This window comes from Leopardus geoffroyi, chromosome A2, assembly GCF_018350155.1.
Source record: "Leopardus geoffroyi isolate Oge1 chromosome A2, O.geoffroyi_Oge1_pat1.0, whole genome shotgun sequence".
NCBI lineage: Eukaryota > Metazoa > Chordata > Mammalia > Carnivora > Felidae > Leopardus > Leopardus geoffroyi.
The window spans coordinates 17,845,005-17,867,682 of record NC_059331.1 but is presented as its reverse complement, the minus strand read 5'-3'; the positions used below and the strand labels follow the sequence as shown (position 1 = coordinate 17,867,682).

At 56.5% G+C, this 22,678-nt stretch overlaps 2 protein-coding genes across 6 annotated transcripts in view; both read left to right on the top strand.

The window, feature by feature from the left end:
• The first annotated feature begins 1,703 nt into the window (after nucleotides 1-1,703).
• On the top strand, nucleotides 1,704-10,432 carry LOC123605639 (cytochrome b-c1 complex subunit 1, mitochondrial). 2 transcript variants are annotated; one of them, XM_045492847.1, is made up of 13 exons: nucleotides 1,704-1,852; nucleotides 2,104-2,247; nucleotides 4,258-4,344; nucleotides 5,415-5,544; nucleotides 5,764-5,962; nucleotides 6,500-6,579; nucleotides 7,988-8,103; nucleotides 8,343-8,486; nucleotides 8,618-8,778; nucleotides 8,889-8,974; nucleotides 9,279-9,367; nucleotides 9,720-9,795; nucleotides 10,237-10,432. In XM_045492847.1, exons 1-13 carry the CDS (start codon nucleotides 1,784-1,786, stop codon nucleotides 10,299-10,301), a joined length of 1,446 nt encoding a protein of 481 aa, XP_045348803.1. In that variant the 5' UTR covers nucleotides 1,704-1,783; the 3' UTR covers nucleotides 10,302-10,432. The 2 variants fall into 2 exon arrangements, with proteins under 2 accessions (XP_045348803.1, XP_045348804.1); XM_045492848.1 differs by having other exon boundaries at nucleotides 1,711-1,852; nucleotides 2,107-2,247.
• Nucleotides 10,433-14,196: 3,764 nt separating this feature from the next.
• Nucleotides 14,197-22,678, top strand: part of COL7A1 (collagen type VII alpha 1 chain) — a 31,011-nt gene continuing 22,529 nt past the window's right edge. For 2 of the 4 annotated variants that reach the window (XM_045492845.1, XM_045492843.1), the window contains exons 1-24: nucleotides 14,198-14,437; nucleotides 14,928-15,108; nucleotides 15,755-15,920; nucleotides 16,000-16,093; nucleotides 16,185-16,346; nucleotides 16,583-16,746; nucleotides 16,824-16,953; nucleotides 17,051-17,167; nucleotides 17,298-17,444; nucleotides 17,530-17,646; nucleotides 17,721-17,870; nucleotides 17,953-18,081; nucleotides 18,662-18,805; nucleotides 18,894-19,019; nucleotides 19,122-19,265; nucleotides 19,862-19,981; nucleotides 20,141-20,284; nucleotides 20,593-20,718; nucleotides 20,818-20,964; nucleotides 21,149-21,271; nucleotides 21,569-21,715; nucleotides 21,972-22,106; nucleotides 22,192-22,338; nucleotides 22,420-22,556. In XM_045492845.1, coding sequence (XP_045348801.1) covers nucleotides 14,353-14,437; nucleotides 14,928-15,108; nucleotides 15,755-15,920; nucleotides 16,000-16,093; nucleotides 16,185-16,346; nucleotides 16,583-16,746; nucleotides 16,824-16,953; nucleotides 17,051-17,167; nucleotides 17,298-17,444; nucleotides 17,530-17,646; nucleotides 17,721-17,870; nucleotides 17,953-18,081; nucleotides 18,662-18,805; nucleotides 18,894-19,019; nucleotides 19,122-19,265; nucleotides 19,862-19,981; nucleotides 20,141-20,284; nucleotides 20,593-20,718; nucleotides 20,818-20,964; nucleotides 21,149-21,271; nucleotides 21,569-21,715; nucleotides 21,972-22,106; nucleotides 22,192-22,338; nucleotides 22,420-22,556 — 3,282 coding nt within the window. In that variant the 5' untranslated portion in view covers nucleotides 14,198-14,352. Of the gene's footprint in view, nucleotides 14,438-14,927; nucleotides 15,109-15,754; nucleotides 15,921-15,999; nucleotides 16,094-16,184; nucleotides 16,347-16,582; nucleotides 16,747-16,823; nucleotides 16,954-17,050; nucleotides 17,168-17,297; nucleotides 17,445-17,529; nucleotides 17,647-17,720; nucleotides 17,871-17,952; nucleotides 18,082-18,661; nucleotides 18,806-18,893; nucleotides 19,020-19,121; nucleotides 19,266-19,861; nucleotides 19,982-20,140; nucleotides 20,285-20,592; nucleotides 20,719-20,817; nucleotides 20,965-21,148; nucleotides 21,272-21,568; nucleotides 21,716-21,971; nucleotides 22,107-22,191; nucleotides 22,339-22,419; nucleotides 22,557-22,678 lie in introns of all 4 variants that reach the window. The other 2 variants (XM_045492844.1, XM_045492842.1) reach the window with 2 other exon arrangements.

The window sequence follows — 22,678 nt, the reverse complement described above, 5'->3', positions numbered from 1 at the left end:
TCCAGGGAGGAGTGTCCAGGGAGGTAGGACAAGAACAGCGGAGTATGGGAACCTGAAGGTGGAGAAAGGATGAGGGTCTCATGAGGAAAAAGTGTCCAATTACATTGAAGGAGGCCACTAGAGCTCCCTGGTTGCCATGACAGATGTGGTTTTTGAGGAGTGATGTGGGCATTGGACTGGAATGGATTTGGGAGAGAATGGGAGGAGAATTGCATGCAGGGAACTCTTTGGGGGAGCTCTGCCAGAAGGGTATAGGATGTGGTGGTCACTGGAGGGGGTTGTCATAGGCAAGAGAAGCCTAAGGAGATGTGGCAACTAAATGTGATGTGGTAACTAAATGTAATGTGGTATCCTGGATGGAATCCTAGAATGAGGCGGGGGTGGGAGATAGAAACTAAGGTAATTTGAATAAACTATAGACTTTAGTTAGTAATAGTGTACTGATATTGGTTCATTAATCACAATCAATGTACCTTAATAATGTCAGATGTTAATAATATAGGAAACTGTGCACATGTGTATAAGGGGGATATATATGGGAATTCTCAACTATCTGCTCAACTTTTCTGTAAATATAAAACTTAAAACTAAAGTTTTAAAAAAGTGGAAAGATGGACTAATTAGAAGATTCTATTTCATTTTATTTTTCACGTCTAAATCAGTGCTTCACACACTGAAGCATCTTTTGTCTGCTTTTTGTAAAAGACAGTTATAATTTACATTTGACATTTTTTGAAAGATCGCAAAGACAAAACAATAAAGCACGTATCAATCATGTAGAGTTCAGAATTATGCTCTTTCAAAAGTAACTTTTTTTGTAGAAACTAAAAATTCTGCATTAAAATAACATAAGTGTATTCTCCTTCCCCTCAATCCATTTTCCAGAAGTCATTCGGCTGAGAGTTTCGAGGGACTTCCTCCAGAATTTTTTCTATGAGGTCTACTAGAAAAGGCACATCGCTTCGTGTGTGTGTTTTTTCAAACAAGGAATCCTATTTCACAAATTGGTCTCTGTACTGTTCCTTTTTCTTAGCAATATATTGGGTTTTTGTTTTGTTTTTTAGAGAGAAGGGATTTTTTAAAAATGTTTTTTATTTATTTTTGGGAGAGAGAGAGAGAGAGAGAGAGAGAGCAAGAGCCGGGGAGGGGCAGAGGAAGGGGGAGACGCAGAATTCACGCTCCAGGCTCTGAGCTGTCAGCATAGAGCCCGACAAGGGGCTCGAATTCGTGAACCAGGAGGTCATGACCTGAGCCAAAGTCGGACGGCGATCCGACCGAGCCACCACCCACGCGCCCCTTAGCAACATCTTGTTAACTTCCTTCGATGTCAGGCATCTGAATCTGCTTCACCCTTTAAAGAGAAAACCGCAATCAGAAGCTACCTCATAGTCCCAGGAGCCCTCGCTGGTGCTTTACCCCGGGGCGGGGGCTCCCATTCTCAGACACGCGGCGGCTGCAGCCCTACACAGCGCTGCAACTCCCGAGTACACAGTGGATTCGGGACGCCCGCGGTTCGTGAGAAATATCGCGCATTCTGCCTCCCACGGGTGAAAGGGGAAGAGGAACTGGACTGCGAACGGACCCGCGCAGGCCAGGTGGGTTGATGTGCGCAGGTACCGGTGGACACCGGGACAGAGCCACCGACTAGCCGCATGTGAATATCCATGGTCTCCGCTAGGAGGCGGCCGAGCGCCATATTTGCGGTAGTGCGCCTGCGCCTTGGACGCCGCTGCGTCCACTCTACGCAAGCGTGGCGCGACCTGGCGCTGACTGGAGCTCGAAGATGGCGGCTTCCGCAGTTTGCCGGGCGGCTAGCGCCGGGACTCGAGTGCTGCTTCGCACCCACCGCTCGGTGAGGCGACAGCGAGAGCACAAGGCCGCGGAGCGCGGGGCTTCGGAACCCGAACGGGGAGTGGACTGTTAGCGGCGACGGGTCGAGATTGGGGAGGTTCCGGGGTCAGGGCCATGGGAAGGTCACGGCGCTGAGCGGGGATAGGAGTCTCGCGGCTGACCGGAGGTCTGGGGACGGGGTTCCCACTGCTGGCCTGGGAGCCGAGGAGCGATCCCGCAACCCAGCCCTAAGTCTCGGTTGTCCCTTTCCAGCAGCCGGCCCTGCTGAGGTCGCCTGCCTTGAGGACCACCGCCACCTTCGCTCAAGCTCTCCAGAGCGTGCCAGAGACACAGGTCAGCTTGCTGGACAACGGGCTGAGAGTGGCCTCCGAGCAGTCCTCCCAGCCTACCTGCACGGTGAGCGGGGCCCCCTCTTGGGAGGTCGCCTCCATACTGCTCCTGGCGTCTTTTCTCAGGACAGGGTGTGACCTTGGGCTCGAGTCCTCTGTGGTTTGGGTCAGACTTCTCTCCGCCGCTGGATTGATTCTGCTACCTTAATCCCGACCCCAGCTAGGCTTGACTTCTTGGGCCATTCCTTACTATAACACTCATTTAGCATATGATGCCTGCCAAGCAGGAGGCCACGTTCCTTTCCAGCGTTTTCCTTTCCTTTCCTTAAGCAGCGCATACGAGAGAAGTGATCCTGTTTTCATTTTACAGTGAGGAAAATGGGTTTCAGAGATCTAAGGTGACTGCTAAACTCATGGCCCAAAGTCATGATCTCCTGGCTAGACCACTCACGCACTTGCGAAAGGAATGCATTTGAAGATTCCAAAGAAATGGATGACTTTCCAAAAAATGCAAATTTTCAAAATTGACTTAAGGAGAGAAATCTTGGCTAGATACAGTATATGAATAGGTGAGAAGATTCTCAAGATGTAATCCTCTTCTCTGGACCCCACACTCCAGGGTTAAGTGGTTTTATTGGTAAATTCTTTTAGTTTTTCAGGAACAAATAATGTCTTTTGTTATAAGTCGTTACTAAATACAGTAAAAGATCATGGGCAGCTTCCTTATATGACACTTCTATGAACTGATCTGTTAAGACAGTTTGGGAGATGGGGCACCTGGATGGCTCAGTTGGTTAAGCGTCTGACTCTTGGTTTTTGGCTCAGGTCAGGATCTCAAGGTTTGTGCATTCAAGTCCTGCCATTGGGCCCTGCACTGACCACACAGAATCTGTTTGGGATTCTCTCTCTCTGTCCCTCCTCTGTTCACACTCTCTCCCTCTCTCAAAATAAGTAAATAAACTTAAAAAAAAAAAAAGTTTGGGAGAGAATGCTGTATTTCATGGACTCTGAGATGCTCTAGATTGTAAGGGGCACCACTGTGCTCCAAATGCCAGAGAAAGATCGCTGTCAGTTATAATCCAAAGATACAGGTTGTTAGGCGAACTCTACTTCCTAAGATGTTAGTTATGAAATAGATGTCAGTGTAAGAATTTACAGCATATGTGTATCAGCATCTCTTAGGAAAGTAAATGTGAAATTTTTAAATCAACTGTGAAGGAAAATTAAAAGACTAGAACTATGTGACCTATGTGAGGTGCATGGTGTGGCGTGTGTTTCATAGCACACCAGGAGACTATTAAGAAAATCATGCGAGGGGCCCCTGGGTGGCTCAGTCGGTTAAGCGTCCAACTTCTGCTCAGGTGATGATCTTGAGGTTCGCGAATTTGAGCCCCGTGTCAGACTCTGTGCTGACAGCGCAGAGCCTGGAGCCTGCTTTGGATTCTGTGTCTCCCTCTCTCAGCTCTTCCCCCGCTCACACCCTGTCTCTCTTTCTCTCAAAAATAAATAAACATTAACAAAAAAATTTTTTTCTTAATTATGGGATTCTCTCATTGGGTGCCAAGGAGACACTGTGCAATGTTAGGTATCCAGGTCTGATTAAAACTTTTTTTAATAATTGTGAGCGAAGTCTACTTGCTTAATAGGATAAAACATTCAGCGTCTAAACCAGCAGCCTCCTTCCTTAATGGGGAAATGACAGAATCACCAGAACAAAGGTAGGGTATAATTTTTAGAAAAGAGAAAATAAATTGTTGTTTGCAAATGATGTGTTGCTTGCCTAGAAAAAATTAAAAAATCAACTGAAAAGCAAGACAGAATATAAAAAGTTCATATTGGTAATGGAGCCGAGTGAATGTGCACAGTTAGAAACTTCTTGGAGTAGGTCCTTTTTCAGCCAGTGCCTGTGCCCAGGGCATAGCTGTATCTCCAAGCACAGGGGGCCTACTGAGACAGCTCTCCCCCACTCTGGGACCATGAACCCCGTCCTGGGGCTTCTGCTGAGTCACCCAGAGTAGGGTGTGAGTGGAGTCTGGGGTGGTTTGTGTGTTACCTTTGTTGATGGCTTCTCGTCCAGGTCGGGGTATGGATTGATGTTGGCAGCCGTTACGAGACTGAGAAGAACAACGGGGCAGGTTACTTTCTGGAGCATCTGGCTTTCAAGGTGAGGCTCCTGAAGTCCTGCATCACCCCTGGGCTTACAGCTGCCTATTGTCCCTCCTGAGGATGCAGGTCAGCAAAGCCAACCTCTTCAATTATGGGCTTCAGCTAGGGGGGCGATCTCTGGCTGGCCTTTCTGGAAGGAACCATGAGGGCTTGGCCTCTCCTGAGTGAGCACTTACCTGGTCAGCCCCTGCACAAGGCTCCTAGAGCCAGAAAAAAACCCAGGGAGCTGCAGGAACCCCACTCCTCACAGAGAGGCCAGGCCTTTGTTATGTGCGCACGCTGGTGTGGAATCGAACACGTAGATAGATAACGTGCATTTTAACAAATTCACAGACACAGGCAAGTATGTGTTCTTGTGAAATGTTCTGCTCTGGCAGAATATCTGGACATCTCTTGTTTGTAGAAGTAAATACTGAGCTTTCTTGAAGGTGGGGACAGTCACCACCCTCAGCCCCTAAGCCAGCCCATGTTGGTATGGAGTCTGAGTTTTTTGAATGAATGAAAAAATGGAGGAGATATGGATTGGTAGGGGTGTGGAGCAGGACCGGGTAGGTAGCTTAGCCAGCAGCAGCATCACAGATGTGTATGTAGATCTCAACATGCGTGTGTATGTGCCCGTGGACAGCAACACCCACACATACAAAGGGGACTGGGGTCGAGTCCCACAGAGGTGTCCACTAGCACATACACAGTCATATGAATGGCATGGGGGTAGAGTGGGTAATGGCAGTGTCATCTAAACATTGATGTGACATAATCTGGCTATGACTGTCCGTAAGGTGATTGGTAAGATCAGGCTGCTATGGGGCTCTGGATTTCAGGCAGCACTTGCACTGACCGTGCCCTTCTCTCCTGGCCCCTGGCTGTCTCCATTCTGTTAGCCCATGATACTGTGGCCTGCTCGGCACTTGGTGAGGACAGACTGTAGACTGTAGACTGTACATCCCCATAGTCTTTGATGAGGAAGGTGCCTGTAGACCACTGGTCCTGCTGGGACTTTAGCCTTTGAAGATAGGGGTCCTCAGTTCCCATGTGGCTCCTGATGGTCGTCTTGATATCTGGTTCCAGGGAACAAAAAATCGTCCTGGCAATGCCTTGGAGAAGGAGGTGGAGAGCATGGGGGCCCATCTCAATGCCTACAGCACCCGGGAGCACACAGCATACTACATCAAGGCGCTATCCAAGGACCTGCCAAAAGGTAACGTCTGGAGGATGGGGCAGGGACGGGGATAGGACTTCAGGGGTACAGAGGACAGTCCCCCAGGAACTTGGCCTGGCTGAAGAGTGGGGTTACCATGACAGCAGATCCTTGCCACAGGGCAGGCAGGCATGCCAGGCCTGGGGGTTTTGTGCTGTTACTGGCCTGCAGTGGCCCCACCTGCCCTTTGGTTCCCAAACCTGCCCTTCTCACGTCCAGCTGTGGAGCTCCTGGCCGACATTGTGCAGAACTGTGCCCTAGAAGACTCCCAGATTGAGAAGGAGCGTGATGTGATCCTACAGGAGCTGCAGGAGAATGATGCATGTATGCGGGACGTGGTCTTTGACTACCTGCACGCCACAGCATTCCAGGGCACGCCTCTAGCCCAGGCTGTGGAGGGGCCCAGTGGGAATGTCAGGTGAGGGTTGGCTGGGCCTGTGCTGGAATGTGTTCAAGCCCCGTCCACACGAGTTTGGTTTTAGTTGCCCTTTGCTATTATACTTTCTTAATTTGCACAACTGGAAATGTTTTCTCTGTGCCCTGTGGTCCTTGCAGGGCTTTTTAAATACCTGTATGGTCTTCACTCACATTGTGCGCTTCTTTGTAGGGTATAATTCTGTGCGTGTCCCGAAATCCTGAGGGAGGGAGCGTTGGGAATCTGTGTGGCTCCTTGTTCCCGGGTGGGATAAGCACTGATACCGCCCCTTGAGAACCTCACAGCATCAGCTCACCCCCTCCTCAGAGAGGAAGGACTGAGCCTGACCTAAAGGCAGACATGAAGCGGGGCCCCAGAGGACTGGTCGACAGAGATGAGAAAGGGGATTGAGGGCTGTGCTAGGGCTTGCTCCCCGGAGAAGCCATGTTTTCCCTTGTCTATCTCCTCAGCACTGTTTTGTGAGACCCAGACTGCTGTGGTTTGGGAGAGGCATTAAGCCATTGGCCATATGTCTTGCAGGAAGCTATCTCGTGCAGACCTGACCGAGTATGTCAGCAGGCATTACAAGGCCCCTCGCATGGTGCTCGCAGCAGCCGGAGGTGAGTGATGGGCTCACTGAAGCCCTGTGGTAATGGGTGCGTGGGCACCAGCCTTGCTTACTGGAGCCCAGGTCTCTTGGTTCTGACCACAAGGGATCTTCCACTCCTGGGCACCCTGTTCCTGTCTTGTTCTTGTGGAGAGTGATCTCTCTCCCATGCTCTCTGAGGTGGGATGGCATTCTGCCCTACCACCACCACTGGGACCTGCCACATAGGGATGCTGCTCCCCCTCATTAGTACAGGCCTTTCTCAGCCCCACCTGTGTTAGGAGATCCAGTTTGCAGGCTGGTGGGAGATACTAGCCCCAGGTTTGTCCCTTGTAGCTTTGCTAGTGGGCAGGCCAGACACTGGGGTGTGACAACACATTCAATGACAAACCGGGAAGTGCCTTCAAGGGGAGGCACCCAGTGGCAGGGGGACTGAAATGGAGGACCCAGAGTTGGAGGTTAGGGGGTGCTCTTGGAACACATTATTGTTGGAACTGAGGTCTAAGGAATGGGGGGGTCATTCAGGTGAGGAGTAGGGAGCCCGAGCAGAGGGGCAGGGCGGTGTCATGGCCTGACGCTTGGCTGCCACATGGGGGGCCAAAGCAGAGGCAGGCCAGCCAAGGAGGGGCTGTGGCATGTTTCTGGTGGGAGGCAGCAGGAGCAAGGGAGAGAGGTGGATGGACTCAGGATAGTTCTATCGATGGAAATCTGCAGGAGGTCTGGCCGTGGTGGGGAGGGTGGGATTAAGGATGTTTCTCTAGCTTGTGGTCTTGGCAGCTGGATGGGTGAAAAGGACTGATGAAAAGAGCATGATTGGTGGCTTCAGGGCCTGGGAACCAAGAGCAGTGTAAGCTAGTGACATGTGAGATTGTGTTGAGTCCAGTGGAGTCCAGGCACCTACTGGTCGAGATGCTAGAGCAGCAGAGGCCTCCTCTTGTCAAGGCGAGGATGTGAAGTCTGCAGGGGTCCTGAGGGCCTGAAGTTACGATGTTGTTTATAAACGTACCCGGAGCTGGTCACGGCCCTGCAGTAGCACCTCTTTGTGTCCTCTCATTTGCCACCGCCCACAGGGCAGCAGCCCCCATTGGCTTGAGGAAGGGCCAGAGGGGCAAAGCAGGACAGGTGGCCTTGTGCCCAGGGAGCCCCCATCTCGTCCTTGATGTGGGTGAGAATACATCACATGAGGACCCACCTTCAGGCCCAGCATGCAGCTGCTTCCCTGTGGTTGAGGTGACGGATGCTGTTCGACCCTGAGGTGCTTGCCCTGCCCGTGAGGCGGAGTCTGTCTGTGGCGGATTCTCTTCCCTCACCCTGTCCTGATGTCCTGTTTTCCTTCTGCCGTCTCCCAGCAAGATGGGACGTGGGGTCCTCCCCCTGTGCGTGAGTCCCCTGACTGGTAACCATGCTCTCTGTCTCGGCAGGGGTGGAGCACCGGCAGCTGGTAGATCTCGCCCAGAAGCACTTCAGCGGCATCTCTGAGACATACGCAGAGGACGCTGTGCCCACTCTCGCTCCATGCCGCTTCACTGGCAGCGAGGTGGGTGGCCTTGTGGGCAGGGGTAGTGTTCTCAGCTGGGGCCTCTGGAAGGATGCTTGCGTACAAGGTTATCTTCATGACTCCAAAGGTGCCTCAGGAGTTGTGAACGGGTCCTGTGGCTGCTGCCTCACAAGCACACACGTTCACGCGCACATGGGCATGCTTCACCCACACCCTGTACCTTTTCTTGTCGCCCGGACGTTGTGGCCGTCCCTCAGTCTCGCCATGTACTGTTTCAGATCCGCCACCGCGACGATGCTCTGCCATTGGCCCATGTGGCTATTGCGGTAGAGGGGCCTGGCTGGGCCAACCCGGACAACGTGGCCCTCCAAGTAGCCAATGCCATCATTGGCCACTATGACTGCACTTATGGTGGTGGCACGGTGAGTGCCAGGGCAGGCACGGGACTTTGTCCTCAAGGAACAGAGGGTGTCAGGTTGTGGGCTCCTGTACTGGGGTTCAGGGTGTGGACCACAGGCAGGAGGGTGGGTGCTGATGGTCCTTGCCCTGGTAGCACCTGTCCAGCCCACTGGCTGCAGTCGCCGTGGCCAACAAGCTGTGCCAGAGTTTCCAGACCTTCAATATCTGCTACGCAGACACTGGGTTGCTGGGTGCACACTTTGTCTGCGATCGCATGAAAATCGATGACATGATGTTCTTCCTGCAAGGCCAGTGGTGAGTGGCAGCCTAGTACTGCTGGGTGCAGGAGGGGCCTTTGAGGACAGTGAGGGGCTAGGAGACAGCACGGTCTCTTGGGATGACCATCCCATTCCCTGCCCTTTTAGGATGCGCCTGTGCACCAGTGCCACAGAGAGTGAGGTGCTCCGGGGCAAAAACATCCTCCGAAATGCCCTGGTGTCTCATTTGGACGGTGAGTGCAGCAGCCCTGTGGGGAGGGGGTGGAGCGCATCCTGGCAGGGACAGCCCCAGTGTAGCCACCATTCCCAACTAAGATGGGAAAGGCAAACTTTGAAGGCCATGCCATACCCCACTCCCACCCCCAGGGGCTTGGCATGTCAGATACAGATGTGGGTGGGCCAGGTCAACAACAGCCCATCGCTACGGTAGCAGATGGCTGTAGAAGTGAGGGTTGGGATCTGGAGCCAGAGCTTCACTGTGTGCCTGTGGTCCGGGACTGGACCGGGTGGACCTGGAAGCCTCCCCTGACCTTGCAGGCACCACTCCTGTGTGTGAGGACATCGGACGTAGTCTCCTGACCTATGGCCGCCGCATTCCCCTGGCCGAGTGGGAAAGCCGGATTGCGGTAACGAGGGCCCCTGGGAGATGTTCTGGAGTCTAGACCTGGCAGGCTCCCCAAAGGGCGGGGAGTTGAGGCCTGATGGTGCAGATTGCTCCTGTAGGCTTCCGTGATGTCCTAGGCAGCGTCACCAGCAGGGGTGGCATAAGTGGAGGGCAGGGCAGAGGCACTGATGGCTGAGGAGATGGGTGGGGCCTGTGGCAGTCTACAGGAGGAGGGCCCTGCCGCCTTTCCCCTTTGGGTAAGGGGGCAGTGCCATGGTTTATATGGAAGATCTTGGTCGGCTGGGTAGTGTTGACTGGCTGAGGTGGTCCCAGGAGCCTGCCTGTCAGTTGGCGTGCTCTGTCTCACCCTGCAGGAAGTGGATGCCAGTGTGGTACGTGAGGTTTGCTCCAAGTACTTCTATGATCAGTGTCCAGCAGTGGCTGGATTTGGTGAGTGGCCTAGAGGGCCTGTTCTTTATCCTTCTCAGGTCTCCTCTTAGGCTCCCCTTCTGCCTCTGCTTCCCCACCCCCCAGCCTATCCTGGCAGCAGCAAACTGAGGCCCCTGAGAGGCTCTGCCCAATAGCCTGGCTGCCAGGGAGTTCTTGCTCAGAAAACCTGCCCCAGCAGCTCCCTGACTCCCTGCCAAGGTGCCTCCATCAATACCCCACACCCGCCAGGTAACGGACACCTCCATGTATGGGGTGGGGCTCCAAGAGCCAGGGAGCATGAAGGGACAGGCTCAGCACCCCTGGGGGAATGTGCTTTTCCTTTTTTCCACTCAGAGCCTGTCTTGTGCTGCTCCGGGCAGCCCTGGATCGGGTGCGGCACAGGGCCAGGTGTCCCTGTGCAGGCCAGGCACCCCACCCTGACGCCCCACCCTATCCCCACAGGCCCCATTGAGCAGCTCCCAGACTACAACCGGATCCGTAGCGGCATGTTCTGGCTGCGTTTCTAGGCTGGAAGGCTGTGCAGGCAAGAGGGCGGGGCCGGGGTTCATGGTCTACCTCCCGCCCCCTAACATACCACCTCAGCTCTTCAGACCTGTGTGCGGATTACCTTACCTCCAATAAAAGCCTGTGTTGAGAACTGCGTTGTTCTTCTCTTCACATTGCCATGGAGTCCACTGGGCAGTGGATGGGGGAGCAGGGACTTCCCTCCAGTTGTGTATCCCCCACATCCTTCCATCTTCCCACATGCTGATGTATCCTCAGCCAGGGGCAAGCGTGAGGGCCACAGCACAGAAGCCGGAAGCCTTTGATGCCTGCAGGAGTTGAAGCCAGATGTTTCCACTTAGCCACATGGGGTATGCTCCTGACTAGTCTGTCCCAAGAGTAGGGTGTGGGAACCCATGCTTTTGCCCTGGTAGAGGTCCCAGCTTGGGAACTCTGGTGGCTCAGGAGGGAAGCGCTTTGATGTGGGCCTTGTGCAATCGCCTTCTGGCAGTCCCTGGTTCCCTGGATGGACCAGGAAGGGCTAAGGACTGTCCCTGAGGAAGCCTCCTTCATAGGTTTACTCTGGATTCTGGGAGGAGGATAGCCTGGGGCATAGTGTTCCTATTTGATTTCTAACTGTTGCCTGGACAGGCAGGGCAAGAATCCTTTGCCTCGATTTGCGGCTGACTCAGGCTCCGAGAATAGCCCTGAGCTCAGTGGGGCCTGAGCCCCCCTCCCTTGACTAGATCTGTCCCAGGCAAGTCCTGAGCTGCTGGCCTGATGATCCCCTTCCCATCTCCCTGAGGCAGCCAGGACCTGGTGGAGCTCTCAGCTATCTAGTCCCCCCACCCACCACCTTCAGGCCCTGGTCCCACAAAGCAGGTGGGCAGGTAGGCCCTTCTTCCTGTGTCCCCAGCCCTTCTGCAGTCAAGTTCCCTGGGAGCCCAGGAGGGAAGTGGAAATGAGAGGCTGGATTCTCCTACGAGAAGTGCTGCTGGCAATCAATTGGGAGCAGGGTCCTGGGACAAGGGTTGTTGAGAAGTGGGCTCTTCAAAAGTCACCCAGCCTCCCAGTCCTGTAGTGGCCAAAACAACTCTTGAATCACTCTTGCCCTGCCCCAGTGCTTTCCCTCCCCGCCGCATCTCTGTTGCCACCAGTTGTCAATTAGGAAATAACTTTCAAGCGCCTTCTAGAGCCCAGAGCTGGATCCAGGATTCAGGTCATCCTCCTGCTTTGTGCGATTGGCTCAAGAGAACCTGCTGGACAGCACAGAACTCTGACAGACCCACCCTGGGTGCTTACAGATGCAACACACCCGGTCTGGGAAACAGCAAATGCTTAATCTTTGTCTAAAGTTTGAGTTCCTGGAATGTGGGGCTTGATTTCTTAGCCCAGGCATGGTCTTCAAAGTCTCCAGGTGTGCTGGACACACAAGAGAGCCCAAGCGCCTGGAAGTGATCTGGTCCTAATGGGTCTTGCACACCAAGCCAGGGAATTTGCTCTTTACTCTGGAGGCATGTTGGAGGAGGTGCATTGGAGGTTACTGGGAAGAGAAGTGACTTGGGCAGCCTGAGACTTAGCACAAGGACTCTCAGGCTGGATTTCTGTGGCACACTAGTGAGCTGCAGTGTGGTAGAGCAGTGGTCACAGCTGTAGGAAGAGCTGGAGCGAGCTTCAGGGGACAAGCAGGACAGCAGCCCCAAAGGGGCCGGGGTACCCCAGAGGAGGGGTACCCTGGAAGATGATAACCTGCCTAGCTTTGGTCACAATTCTGATGAGAAATTTGGAGGTGTCCGGACAGTGGGATGTGTGGGGCTGGAATCCTGAAATAAAGCCCCTGTTAGAGATGTGGTGCCACCTGGCAGAGGTAGTGACTGAAGCCAGAGAAGCAAATGTCTGGGGGATATGAGAAGAAGGACAGAACTCTGGGGCCCCACTACCCAGATGGAAGGAGCTGAGCTCAGGAGCTGTGCCCTAGTGTGTGTGCCTGCCGGGAGGTTGGAGCCAGCGGTCTCAGAGGGTCAACATTTGCTCATGGGCCTCCTGGGAGCTTGTTTCACACCCATCCCCACCTGTGCTCAAACCTCCCTAAGAGCCTCTCTCAGCACCGTTTGAAAGATCCTCATGCAACAGGCAGCCCTTCCTTTCAGGGGCACATCATGGTCCTGATACCTTCTCAGCCGGGTGTCCAGTCTCCCTAAAGGCTAGACCGTGTGTGTGACCATACTGTATGTGTCCTCTGCTGTACAAGAGGAGCTAAGGGTCTTGGGGACTGTAGGGAGATTGTGTCTGGTTCTCTGCTGCCCTCACCTACCGGATAGCTTCAAGGGGTGTGGGTCCTGGGAGATAGCTGAGGAGACCATGACCTTGGAAAAAGGTTCTGGGCCCCATAGGTCACAGCACTGTATCCTATGAGGGGGAGGGTTCAGTAATAAAAAGGGTCATTCTGTAGCTTCAGTCTTACGGGCAGTAGGGAAACGGACAGCATGATGGTCTTCATTGCCTCCAGCTCTGGCCATACCAGAGACCCCAGGCCGTGAAGGAGCCCAGGGAAAATGAAGTGCTGTCCCCATCTCTCCCCACTCGTTCTGTTGATTCCCAGGAGAGGGCTGGGGCCAGGCAGTCAGAAGGGGCCCGGTGGCAGTGATGAGTATAGACATACTTTGTGGGCTTCTCAGAATTCTCTAGGACTGGCAGGAAAACAAACAAAAAATGGGGCCTGCTGTTCTTGGGACTATCTCTGCCTTGGTGTCACTCCCCTATAAGACACGCATGTACAAAGATTCACCTCCTCTGGGTAGTATTTGTGACCTGGAGATGCGTTCAAGGGGACTGTCTACAGCCACAGAAGCCAGTCGAGGGAGATGGGTGGGAAGTCAGGCTGGTTAAGGGGAGAGCTGTGGGGCAAGGGTAGTTACAAAGGTGGCAGCCACAGGTGGCCCCTGAGGGCAGTGAGGAAAGGAGGGAGGGCCCACAGTGGCCTCTGGGCCTGGTGGGGTTAATGGGTGGAAGAAGGTCTTTGGGAAGAACAGAGTGAAGGAGGAGACTCTGGCAGGCCAGAATGAGAACATGTAGTTAGGGGGACTTAGAGCAGGACAGGGCCACCAGTGGGGGTGTAGGCAGGAAGGGGTGGATTCCTGAGAGCTGAGCTGTCACTGTGGGTGGTCCCACCCTGCACATATGGACAATCCCGGTCCCTACAGGCACAGCTGGATGGCATCTGCCTGGGACTGGTTTAGGGCATGGTAGGGGGTGTGGGGTACTGGGGTAGACACGTATGCATATGCATGACACAGAATCTCTCCTCCTGGCTTCCCCCTCCCAAGGTGGGGGTGGGGGGTGGGGTGGGCATTTTTCAGATGCAGACCAGTGGTGCCTTGGTTTCCCTGGGATGAGCCCAGAGCACCTCATTCCCTGGGGGCTGTTCTGGCTGTCAAGGGGTTTGGGGTGGGGCACAGGAGATCCAACAGACAGAGGGATGGCTGAATCACAGGAGTGGCCGGCGGGACTCATGGCCTGAAGGCTTGTCTGGGCACCCCCATAGGGTGCGGGGTGAGTCATCTCCAGCTGCAGCCTCCCCCCACCACCATCCTGCTGTCTCCTCTGTCCCCAGGAACCTATTTGAATTCCAGCCTCCAGCAGTCATGTCACTAGTCACTCTGACCTTAAAGCAGCCAAGACTTCTGACCCTAGACAGAGTTGGAGAGGTTTCCCTCAGCATTTGTCAAGAACCTTCCCGGGGAGTCCCGGAAGCCACAGGAGGTGGGGGGCTTTACACTTAAGTAGACTCAGATCCTCTGTCGGGCAGGGGAGGTGGGGGCGGCATCCTTTGGGACGCAGGGTGGGGGGCGGGCCGCCTGGGACCCCGCCCGCAGCTCCGCCCCCCGGGATCAGGGACTTTTTCTCTGCCGTGGCGGCGGGACCGCAGCAACGGCTGGCGGCGGGAGCCGGCGGACAGACAGACCGGCAGGCAAGACCCGGGTTAGGGTTGGGGGAGCGCTGGGCTCGGACTTGCCACAGCCGCGGGCCGAGGGACAGAGCCGGGGGCCTGGCTGACCGACTCCCCCACCCAGGATGAGGCTGCCGCTCCTGGTGGCCGCGCTCTGCGCCGGGATCCTGGCAGGGGCGCTCCGAGTGCGGGCCCAACAGAAGGAGAGAGGTGGGCACCGCCGGGAAGGACGCCGTCCAAGCCGCTGCACCCTGTCACTTGTGGCTTTCATCCGGGATCCCCCACCACCACGACCCTCCCCGCATCTCTGCTAACTCTCCCCCCACTTCCCAAACCCTCCGCTGCAACCCCGTGCTGGCTCTCCCAAACGGCATCCTATTCTAATGGGTCTCAAACTCTGGCTCCCCAGATGTGCACTGGGTCGCCTACTCTCTGTCCCTCCACCCTGGCCCCTTGAGGCCAACCCCAGCCCCCAGATCCACACCTCCCTTCTCTAAACACACCAGTCCTCCATGGAGAGTCTGCTCTGGGCCCCTCCGTGCCACCCTCCAAGTCTCCCAGGCCCAAGGCGGCCTGGGCCGGTTGGCTTAGCTGATGAGGCCTACTCCATCCTCCCCAGCCCCTAGTGCGGAGGGACCATAGCGCCAGGAGGGGTGGGTGGGCTCCAAGAAAAAAGCATGATGGCTCCTCCCTGCCCCAGTGACCTGCACTCGCCTTTATGCTGCTGACATCGTGTTCCTACTTGATGGCTCTTCGTCTATCGGCCGTGGCAACTTCCGTGAAGTGCGTGGTTTCCTGGAGGGACTGGTGCTTCCATTCTCTGGGGCAGCCAGTGCACAAGGTGTGCGCTTTGCTGCTGTGCAGTATAGCGACGATCCACGGTGAGTGGTAGCCCCTGGAGCTGGGAACCCAGAGATCTGGCCAAGACTCTTCCCCCCAGAAGCAGAGAGCCCAGAAACCCTAGGCCAGGTTTTCGGGAACCCAGAGACACCCTCCCGGCCACCCCCCCCCCCCGCCCCACCCCTGGCCAGGACATCCTGTGGAGACAGAAGCAGGGATCTCCCAGGTAGAGTCCTCACACCTGAGACACCTCCAGTCTATTGTCCTGCCAAAGACGAGGCTGTCTTTTCTAATCTGGAGATGGAGAGCCCAGGGGCCTCAGATGCCCCCTGCCTACTGAACTCTCCATGTTCCAGCCCTCTGCCTCTCCCCTCACACAGGGCCTCCCTGTCTGGCCAACATCCACCTCCCTACGACTAGACCCTTCCTCCCACAATTACTTAATTAACTAGACATCCTGCTTCCCGAGGCAGCGAGCCCCAAGAGCTCCAGCCACGAGCAGAGCACAGAGGGGTATCAGAGGAGTTTGTTAACTTAATGGCTTCAGAGGTGGAGGGCAGGAGTCACAGAACCAAGAGGACCCTCAAGGGGGCCTGATATTCACAGGCCTCACCCAGAGGCCTCTTAGAGGCCAGGGCCAGAGAAGGTCTGTTGCCACCTGTTGCCACCTTCCCTCCCCTGTTGCAGGACGGAGTTTGGCCTCGATGCACTTGGCTCAGGCTCAGGGGGCGAGGTGATCCGAGCCATCCGTGAGCTCAGCTACAAGGGGGGCAACACGCGCACGGGGGCTGCAATTCTCCACGTGGCTGACCACATTTTCCTGCCCCAGCTGGCCCGACCTGGTGTCCCCAAGGTGATCTCCCACCCTACCATTCCCCCCACCAAGTTAGCTGCCTGAGGCAGCACTGATTTACCCCTGGCACCTGCCCCAGGTCTGCATCCTCATCACAGATGGGAAGTCGCAGGACCTGGTGGATACGGCTGCCCAGCGGCTGAAGGGGCAGGGGGTCAAGCTGTTTGCTGTGGGTGAGTACCCATCTGGGGTGACAAGTGGGCTATGGCAGGGGCCAGTCAGAGGGCATGTGGACAGCTGAGCTCTGATTGGGCATCACCTCAGGCATCAAGAATGCCGACCCCGAGGAGCTGAAGCGAGTTGCCTCACAGCCGACCAGTGATTTCTTCTTCTTCGTCAACGACTTCAGTATCTTGAGGACACTGCTGCCCCTTGTTTCCCGGAGAGTGTGCACAACTGCTGGTGGTGTACCTGTGACCTTGCCCAGTGAGTTCCTGCCCCCACTTGTGCCCTGACCTAGACCTCTGACCTCCCTCCCCAAACCTGAGGGTGCTGCTTCCATTCCCTGTGCTCTTGACACCAAGCTGGGGGTTCTGTCCTCTGATCCTGCCCTTGAGGTGCTGATCTGACCTTATGTGCCCCCGACCCTTGACCCCAACGCTACACTTTAAGTCTGACCCCTGATCCTCCTGCCTGATTGCCTGACTCCTCACCCTTCCCAGCTGATGACTTGACATCTGGGCCACGAGACCTGGTGCTGTCCGAAGCAGGCAGTCAATCCTTGAGAGTACGGTGGACGGCGGCCAGTGGCCCTGTGACTGGCTACAAGGTCCAGTATGCTCCTCTGACAGGGCTGGGACAGCCACTGCCAGGCGAGCGGCGGGAGGTAAGGATGTCAGGAGTGGTAGGTGGAAGGCTGGGGACTTGGCTGGGCAAGGTAAAGTGACCTCTGGCCTTGGGCAGGTGAGCATCCCAGCTGGTGAGACCAGCACACAGCTGCAGGGTCTCCGGCCACTGACTGAGTACCAAGTGACCGTGGTAGCCCTCTACGCCAACAGCATCGGGGAGGCTGTGAGCGGGACAGCTCGGACCAGTGAGCAATTCTGCTAACCTCTGACCCCGTTCATCTAATTGCCCAGTAACCCCTTCCCACTCCTGACTCCACTAATCCCTGCTGGACCTTCCCCCAGCTGCCCTGGAGGGGCCAGAGCTGACCATCCAGAATACCACAGCCCACAGCCTCCTGGTGGCCTGGCGGAGTGTGCCAGGTGCCACTGGCTACCGTGTGACATGGCGGGTCCTCAGTGGTGAGTGAGAAGTGTGGGCTGAGGGGGATCTTGGCACGTCAGACAGGGTTGTAGGGTCCTAAGTCTGCGAGGCGCGCTGATCCCTTGGTGCCCGCCCGCCCCCCCCCCCCCCCCCCCCCCGCCCGTGCAGGTGGTGTCACACAGCAGCAGGAGCTGGGCCCTGGGCAGGGGTCAGTGTTGCTGCGTGACCTGGAGCCTGGCACGGACTACGAGGTGACTGTGAGCACCCTGCTCGGCCGTAGCGTAGGATCTGCCGCCTCCCTGACTGCCCGTACTGGTGAGAAGGCTGGGTGCTTTCTTCGCGCTGGGTAGGCAGGCGGGCAGGGCGCAGAGACCACTGACATCCCCTGTGCCCTGGGCAGACGCTTCCGTTGAACAGACCCTGCGCCCAGTCATCCTGGGGCCCACATCCATTCTCCTTTCCTGGAACTTGGTGCCTGAGGCCCGCGGCTACCGGCTAGAATGGCGGCGTGAGAGTGGTCAGTGCAGGGGAGAGGGGCGGGCAGGCAGGGTCAGGCTCAGCTTCAGCCAGCCTGACGCTGTCGTCTTGTAGGCTTGGGGGTGCCACAGAAGGTGGTACTGCCCTCTGATGTGACCCGCTACCAGTTGGATGGGCTGCAACCAGGCACTGAATATCGCCTCACGCTCTATACTCTGCTGGAGGGCCGCGAGGTAGCCACGCCTGCAACTGTGGTCCCTACCGGTGAGGGCTCCGTGGGCCTTGCCAAGTGAGAGGGGAAGGTGCAGGGGCCCGGGGCAGCCTTTAATGCTGTGCTCTCCAACAGGGCCAGAGCTGCCCGTGGGCCCTGTGACGGACTTGAAGGCAACCGAGCTTCCTGGGCAGCGGGTGCGAGTATCCTGGAGCCCGGTCCCCGGTGCCACCGAGTACCGCATCACTGTGCGCAGCACACAGGGTGAGGTGGACACAGCCACACCCGGACACACATTAAAGTTCCAGCTTTTGCGGTCTGACTACACCTTCACCCCAACACATTGCACTTCTGGGTTTCTACAGCCTGCTCCTGTCTCCTTGTCCGACTATCCCCCAAGGTGGAACTGAGCCCAGGCCTGTCACAGTGTCTTTCTGCTCCCAGCCCTGCCTCAGCCCATCGTCTCACCCGGATCTGTCTCCACTCCCTGCCCTGCATCCCTGCCTGCAGCTTTGGCCCTTCTCCACAATCCCAAACTCAATCCTTGCCCTTCTGTTACTCTAGCCGGAACCACTGTCCACACTGACCTCTCATTCCCTGTCCCCATCCAGTACTGACCCCCATCACCCCACATCACTGTCTATCAATGACCTGTCAACTCATATCACTATCCACTGATTTCTGTCATCCTACATTCCATGTCCCTGTTCACTGACTCCTATCATCCTGTATCTCCGTTCATCACTGGTGCATTATCCTGTGTCATTGTCCATCACTGACCGCCATCATCCCACATCCCTGTGTCTCATGGACCCCTGCCCACCTACTCTGCCTTCTCTCTTAGGGGTTGAGCGGACCCTCGTGCTTCCTGGGAGTCAAACAGCCTTTGACTTGGATGATGTCCGGGCTGGCCTAAGCTACACTGTGCGGGTGTCTGCTCGAGTGGGCAGCCGTGAGGGCGGTGCCAGCACCCTCACTGTCCGCCGGGGTAAGCACACAGTAGGATTGTGGGGGGACAGCTCCCTGATTCACTCTGGTCCCGGTCTTGACTCCTGACCTCTGCCTTTAACCCCCAGAACCGGAAACCCCACTTGCCATCCCAGGGCTACGAGTTGTGGCATCAGATGCAACACGGGTGAGGGTGGCCTGGGGACCTGTTCCTGGAGCCAGTGGATTTCGGATTAGCTGGAGGACAGACAGTGGTCAGTGTGGGGTGTGTGGGAGGGCTGTGGAGAGGAACAACTAGGGTTTGGGGGATTGAGGGGGCAGGCAAGAGCCATGCCAACACTTCCCTCTGACCCTAGGTCCGGAGTCCAGCCAGACATTGCCCCCAGAATCCACTGCCACAGATATCATGGGGCTACGGCCTGGAACCTCCTACCAGGTGGCTGTGTCAGCACTGCGAGGGAGAGAGGAGGGTCCCCCTGTGGTCATCGTGGCTCGCACTGGTCAGGGCCTGACCCAGCCCCTTGACTGGCTATCTCCAGTGCCCCTTCAGAACCCCCTGCCCCCCTCGCAGATCCTTGTTTCGCTCCAGAACAGCCTCCCTCTTCAGATTCCCACTGCCTTCTCCCTCAGAGTCCTGCTTTCTCCTTCGGCCTCCCTTGCCTCCTCTTAAGCCCCCATCTTCTTCAGATTCCTCTGCCTCTCCTCAAAGATCCCACTCTCTTTGCCCTCAAATTTTCACCACCTCATCTCTCAGGCTCCCACTGCTTTTTCTGCTCCACTTTCCTCTCCTCTTAGGCTTAAACTTTTCCCTTTGTCAGACCCCCTCCCTGCCTCCTCAGACCTCCATCAGAACCCTATTATCTTCTCTGTCAGACCCTCTTCTCCTTGATTCCTATCACCTGCCACCTCAGATTCCCACTATCTCCTCTGTCAGATCCCCAGTTCTTCCCCCATCTGGCCCATTAACTACCCCCTCCATCGGATCTCTGCCTCCTTTTAGACTCTCACAGCCTTCTATTAGATAGTTCCCCAAAACCTCCTCCATCAGACCCTCCACTGCCTCCTCCATTGGACTTCCCATTGCCTCTCCCCACAGACCCACTAGGCCCAGTGAGGACTGTTCATGTGACGCAGACCAGCAGCTCATCTGTCACCATCTCCTGGAACGGGGTTCCTGGTGCCACGGGATACAGGGTCTCCTGGCACTCAGGCCATGGTGGGGACCAGGGGTTTTGGAGGGGACCAGAAGTTTTAGAGGGTCATGGGGGGCAGGTCTGGGTGGAATAGGGGCTGGGGGGTTTTATTAAAGGTCCAGGTGGGGCATTGGGGGGCAGAGTCTAGCTAGCCCTGGAGCTGCGTCCATCCTCACTCCCAGGCCCAGAGAAATCCCAGTTGGTTTCTGGAGAGGCCACAGTGGCTGAGCTGGATGGGCTGGAGCCAGATACGGAGTACACGGTGCATGTGTGGCCTCATGTGGCCGGTGTGGATGGGACACCCGCCTCTGTGGTTGTGAGGACAGGTGAGTGGGCCCCAGCCAGCTCGAAATCACATCTCACTGGCTACCCCGCCCCAGTTGACCACTCCATCACTGCTCAGTGAGTTCTCCACATTGACACATAGTCCACCCTCAGCGACCTCCTGGCTGCCCCACACTGCCCACTCTGGGGCACTGGCCTCATCCCTCTCAGAGGTTGCCTACACTGACCGGTCCATACTAACCTCACACTGGCCTTCAGACCTTCCTGCGTTGACCATGTTTGCACTCCCACCCTGTTCTCTGCCAGCCATCCAGTGGCCCCTGACCCCTTCCCCTGCCTTTGCCCTCAGACCCTGCGCCCGTGGGCAGTGTGTCGAAGCTGCAGATCCTCAATGCCTCCAGTGATGTTCTGCGGGTCACCTGGGTCGGGGTCACTGGAGCCACAGCCTACAGACTGGCCTGGGGCCGGAGCGAGGGTATGGTTCCCTGACCCTGCCCTTGTCCTTCCTGGCTGGGACTGCCCTCTCTGGTAAACCACGCCCACCCCGACCGTTGCCCCATGCTTGCCTGGCCAGGTGGCCCCACAAGACAGCAGATGCTCCCAGGAAACACGGACTCCGCCGTAATACGGGGCCTCGAAGGCGGAGTCAGCTACTCGGTGCGAGTGACTGCTCTTGTGGGGGACCGTGAGGGAGCACCGGTCTCCATTGTCGTCACCACGCGTAGGCGGAGCTTGGGCTGGGGCGAGTCTGGGATTGGCCTCCACGGTTTGGGGGCGGGGTTTGTGCTCTGCGGGTAAAGGGGGAAGGAAGGGTGAAGCCTGGGATGGGCAAAGGGGTCGGTTGGGATTGGCTTAGGAGCCAGTTGGGGGGCGGAGCCTCCCTGAGTCCCTTGCTTTCCCTGTAGCGCCTGAGGCTCCGCCAGCCCTGGAGACCCTTCGCGTAGTGCAGCGAGGCGAGCACTCGCTGAGTCTGCGCTGGCAGCCGGTGCCGGGGGCACACGGCTTCCGTCTGCGTTGGCGACCCGAGGGTGAGAGGTTTCCCTCGGTAGGGGGTCAGGGACCGATGGGGGCGGGGCTGGTGGCGGGGTAGGAGAGGTAGGTCAGTGAGTGGGCCACGTCTGTCAGTGTCAGTGGGGGGATGTGCTGTGCGCTGGGATCAGTCATGCGGGGTCAGTAAAGAGAACAGGGTGAGCGAGAATGAGGAAGATCGGTTAGGAGGGTGGATCTGGTTAGCAGGGTCAGTCAGTGAGGTGGGCGAGATCATTAATGCCCGTCTGTAGCATCTTCCCACATGCCTTGGGTCCCCACTTCCATGCCTGCCCCAGGTGGCCAGGAACAGTCCCGGGTCTTGGGGCCCGGTATCAGCAGCTATGAACTGGATGGGCTGGAATCCGCAACCCCATACCGAGTGTGGCTGAGCGTTTTGGGGTCAGCTGGAGAAGGGCCCCCCACAGAAGTGATTGCACGCACTGGTGAGCCCAGAGTCCACTCTTCCCTGGTGTGATGTTTCCCCCACTGATAACCCGCACTGGTTTCCTGCACCCCATGGCCCTGAGTGACTCCTCCTGTAGCCCCCTACCACTCCTGTACCTGGGGTGACCCCAGCATGATCTCCCTTGACACTTCCTTTGCTAAGATGATCCTGCCCCAGAACCTCTTCAGATGATCTCTCTCTTCTGGGTTCTCAGGACATAGACTCTGATCCCTGGTTTTTGATTCCTTCTTCAGAGTCACCCCGGGTGCCAAGCACTGAACTGCGTGTGGTGGACACTTCAATTGACTCAGTGACTCTGGCCTGGACCCCAGTGTCTGGAGTATCCAGCTATATTCTGTCCTGGCAGCCGCTCAGACGCCCTGGCCAAGGTGAAGAGGAGGCCAGGATTGGGGTGGGCTGGCAGTTGGGGCTCTGTGGAAGACCTCCTGTTTAAACAGGTTTTATCTTTTGCAGACATCCCTGGGGCCTCACAGACACTTCCAGGGATCTCGAACTCCCAGCAGGTGACAGGGCTAGAACCTGGCATCTCCTATACCTTCTCGTTGACACCGATCCGGGAGGGTATACGGGGTCCTGAGGCCTCTGTCACACAGAACCCAGGTAAGGTGGGCACAGTGGGAGGGGCTTAAGGGGGTAGCTAGATGGGCCAGCTGCTTCAGTAACTCAGCCCCTTTTCTTCAGTGTGTCCCCATGGCCAGATGGATGTGGTGTTCCTGCTGCACACCACTCAGGACAATGCTCATCGTGCAGAGGCCGTAAAGCGAGCCCTGGAGCGTCTGGTGTCTGCGCTTGGGCCTCTTGGGCCACAGGCAATCCAGGTTTGGCCCTGGAGACAAACAGACCCCTTCCTATCCCAGCCCTTCCCCATCCCACGCTTCACAGCAGCTACCATTTCCCTCCTCCACCACTGGTCCAATCTGTATCCCAGCCCTTTCCAGGC

Coding starts and splice junctions, on each gene's coding strand:
- LOC123605639 (XM_045492847.1), top strand. CDS start 1,784: ATGGCGGCTTCCGCAGTTTGCCGGGCGGCTAGCGCCGGGACTCGAGTG. Junction 2,248..4,257: donor CCTCCCAGCCTACCTGCACG/GTGAGCGGGGCC, acceptor CTTCTCGTCCAG/GTCGGGGTATGGATTGATGT. Junction 9,796..10,236: donor TCCAGCAGTGGCTGGATTTG/GTGAGTGGCCTA, acceptor CTATCCCCACAG/GCCCCATTGAGCAGCTCCCA.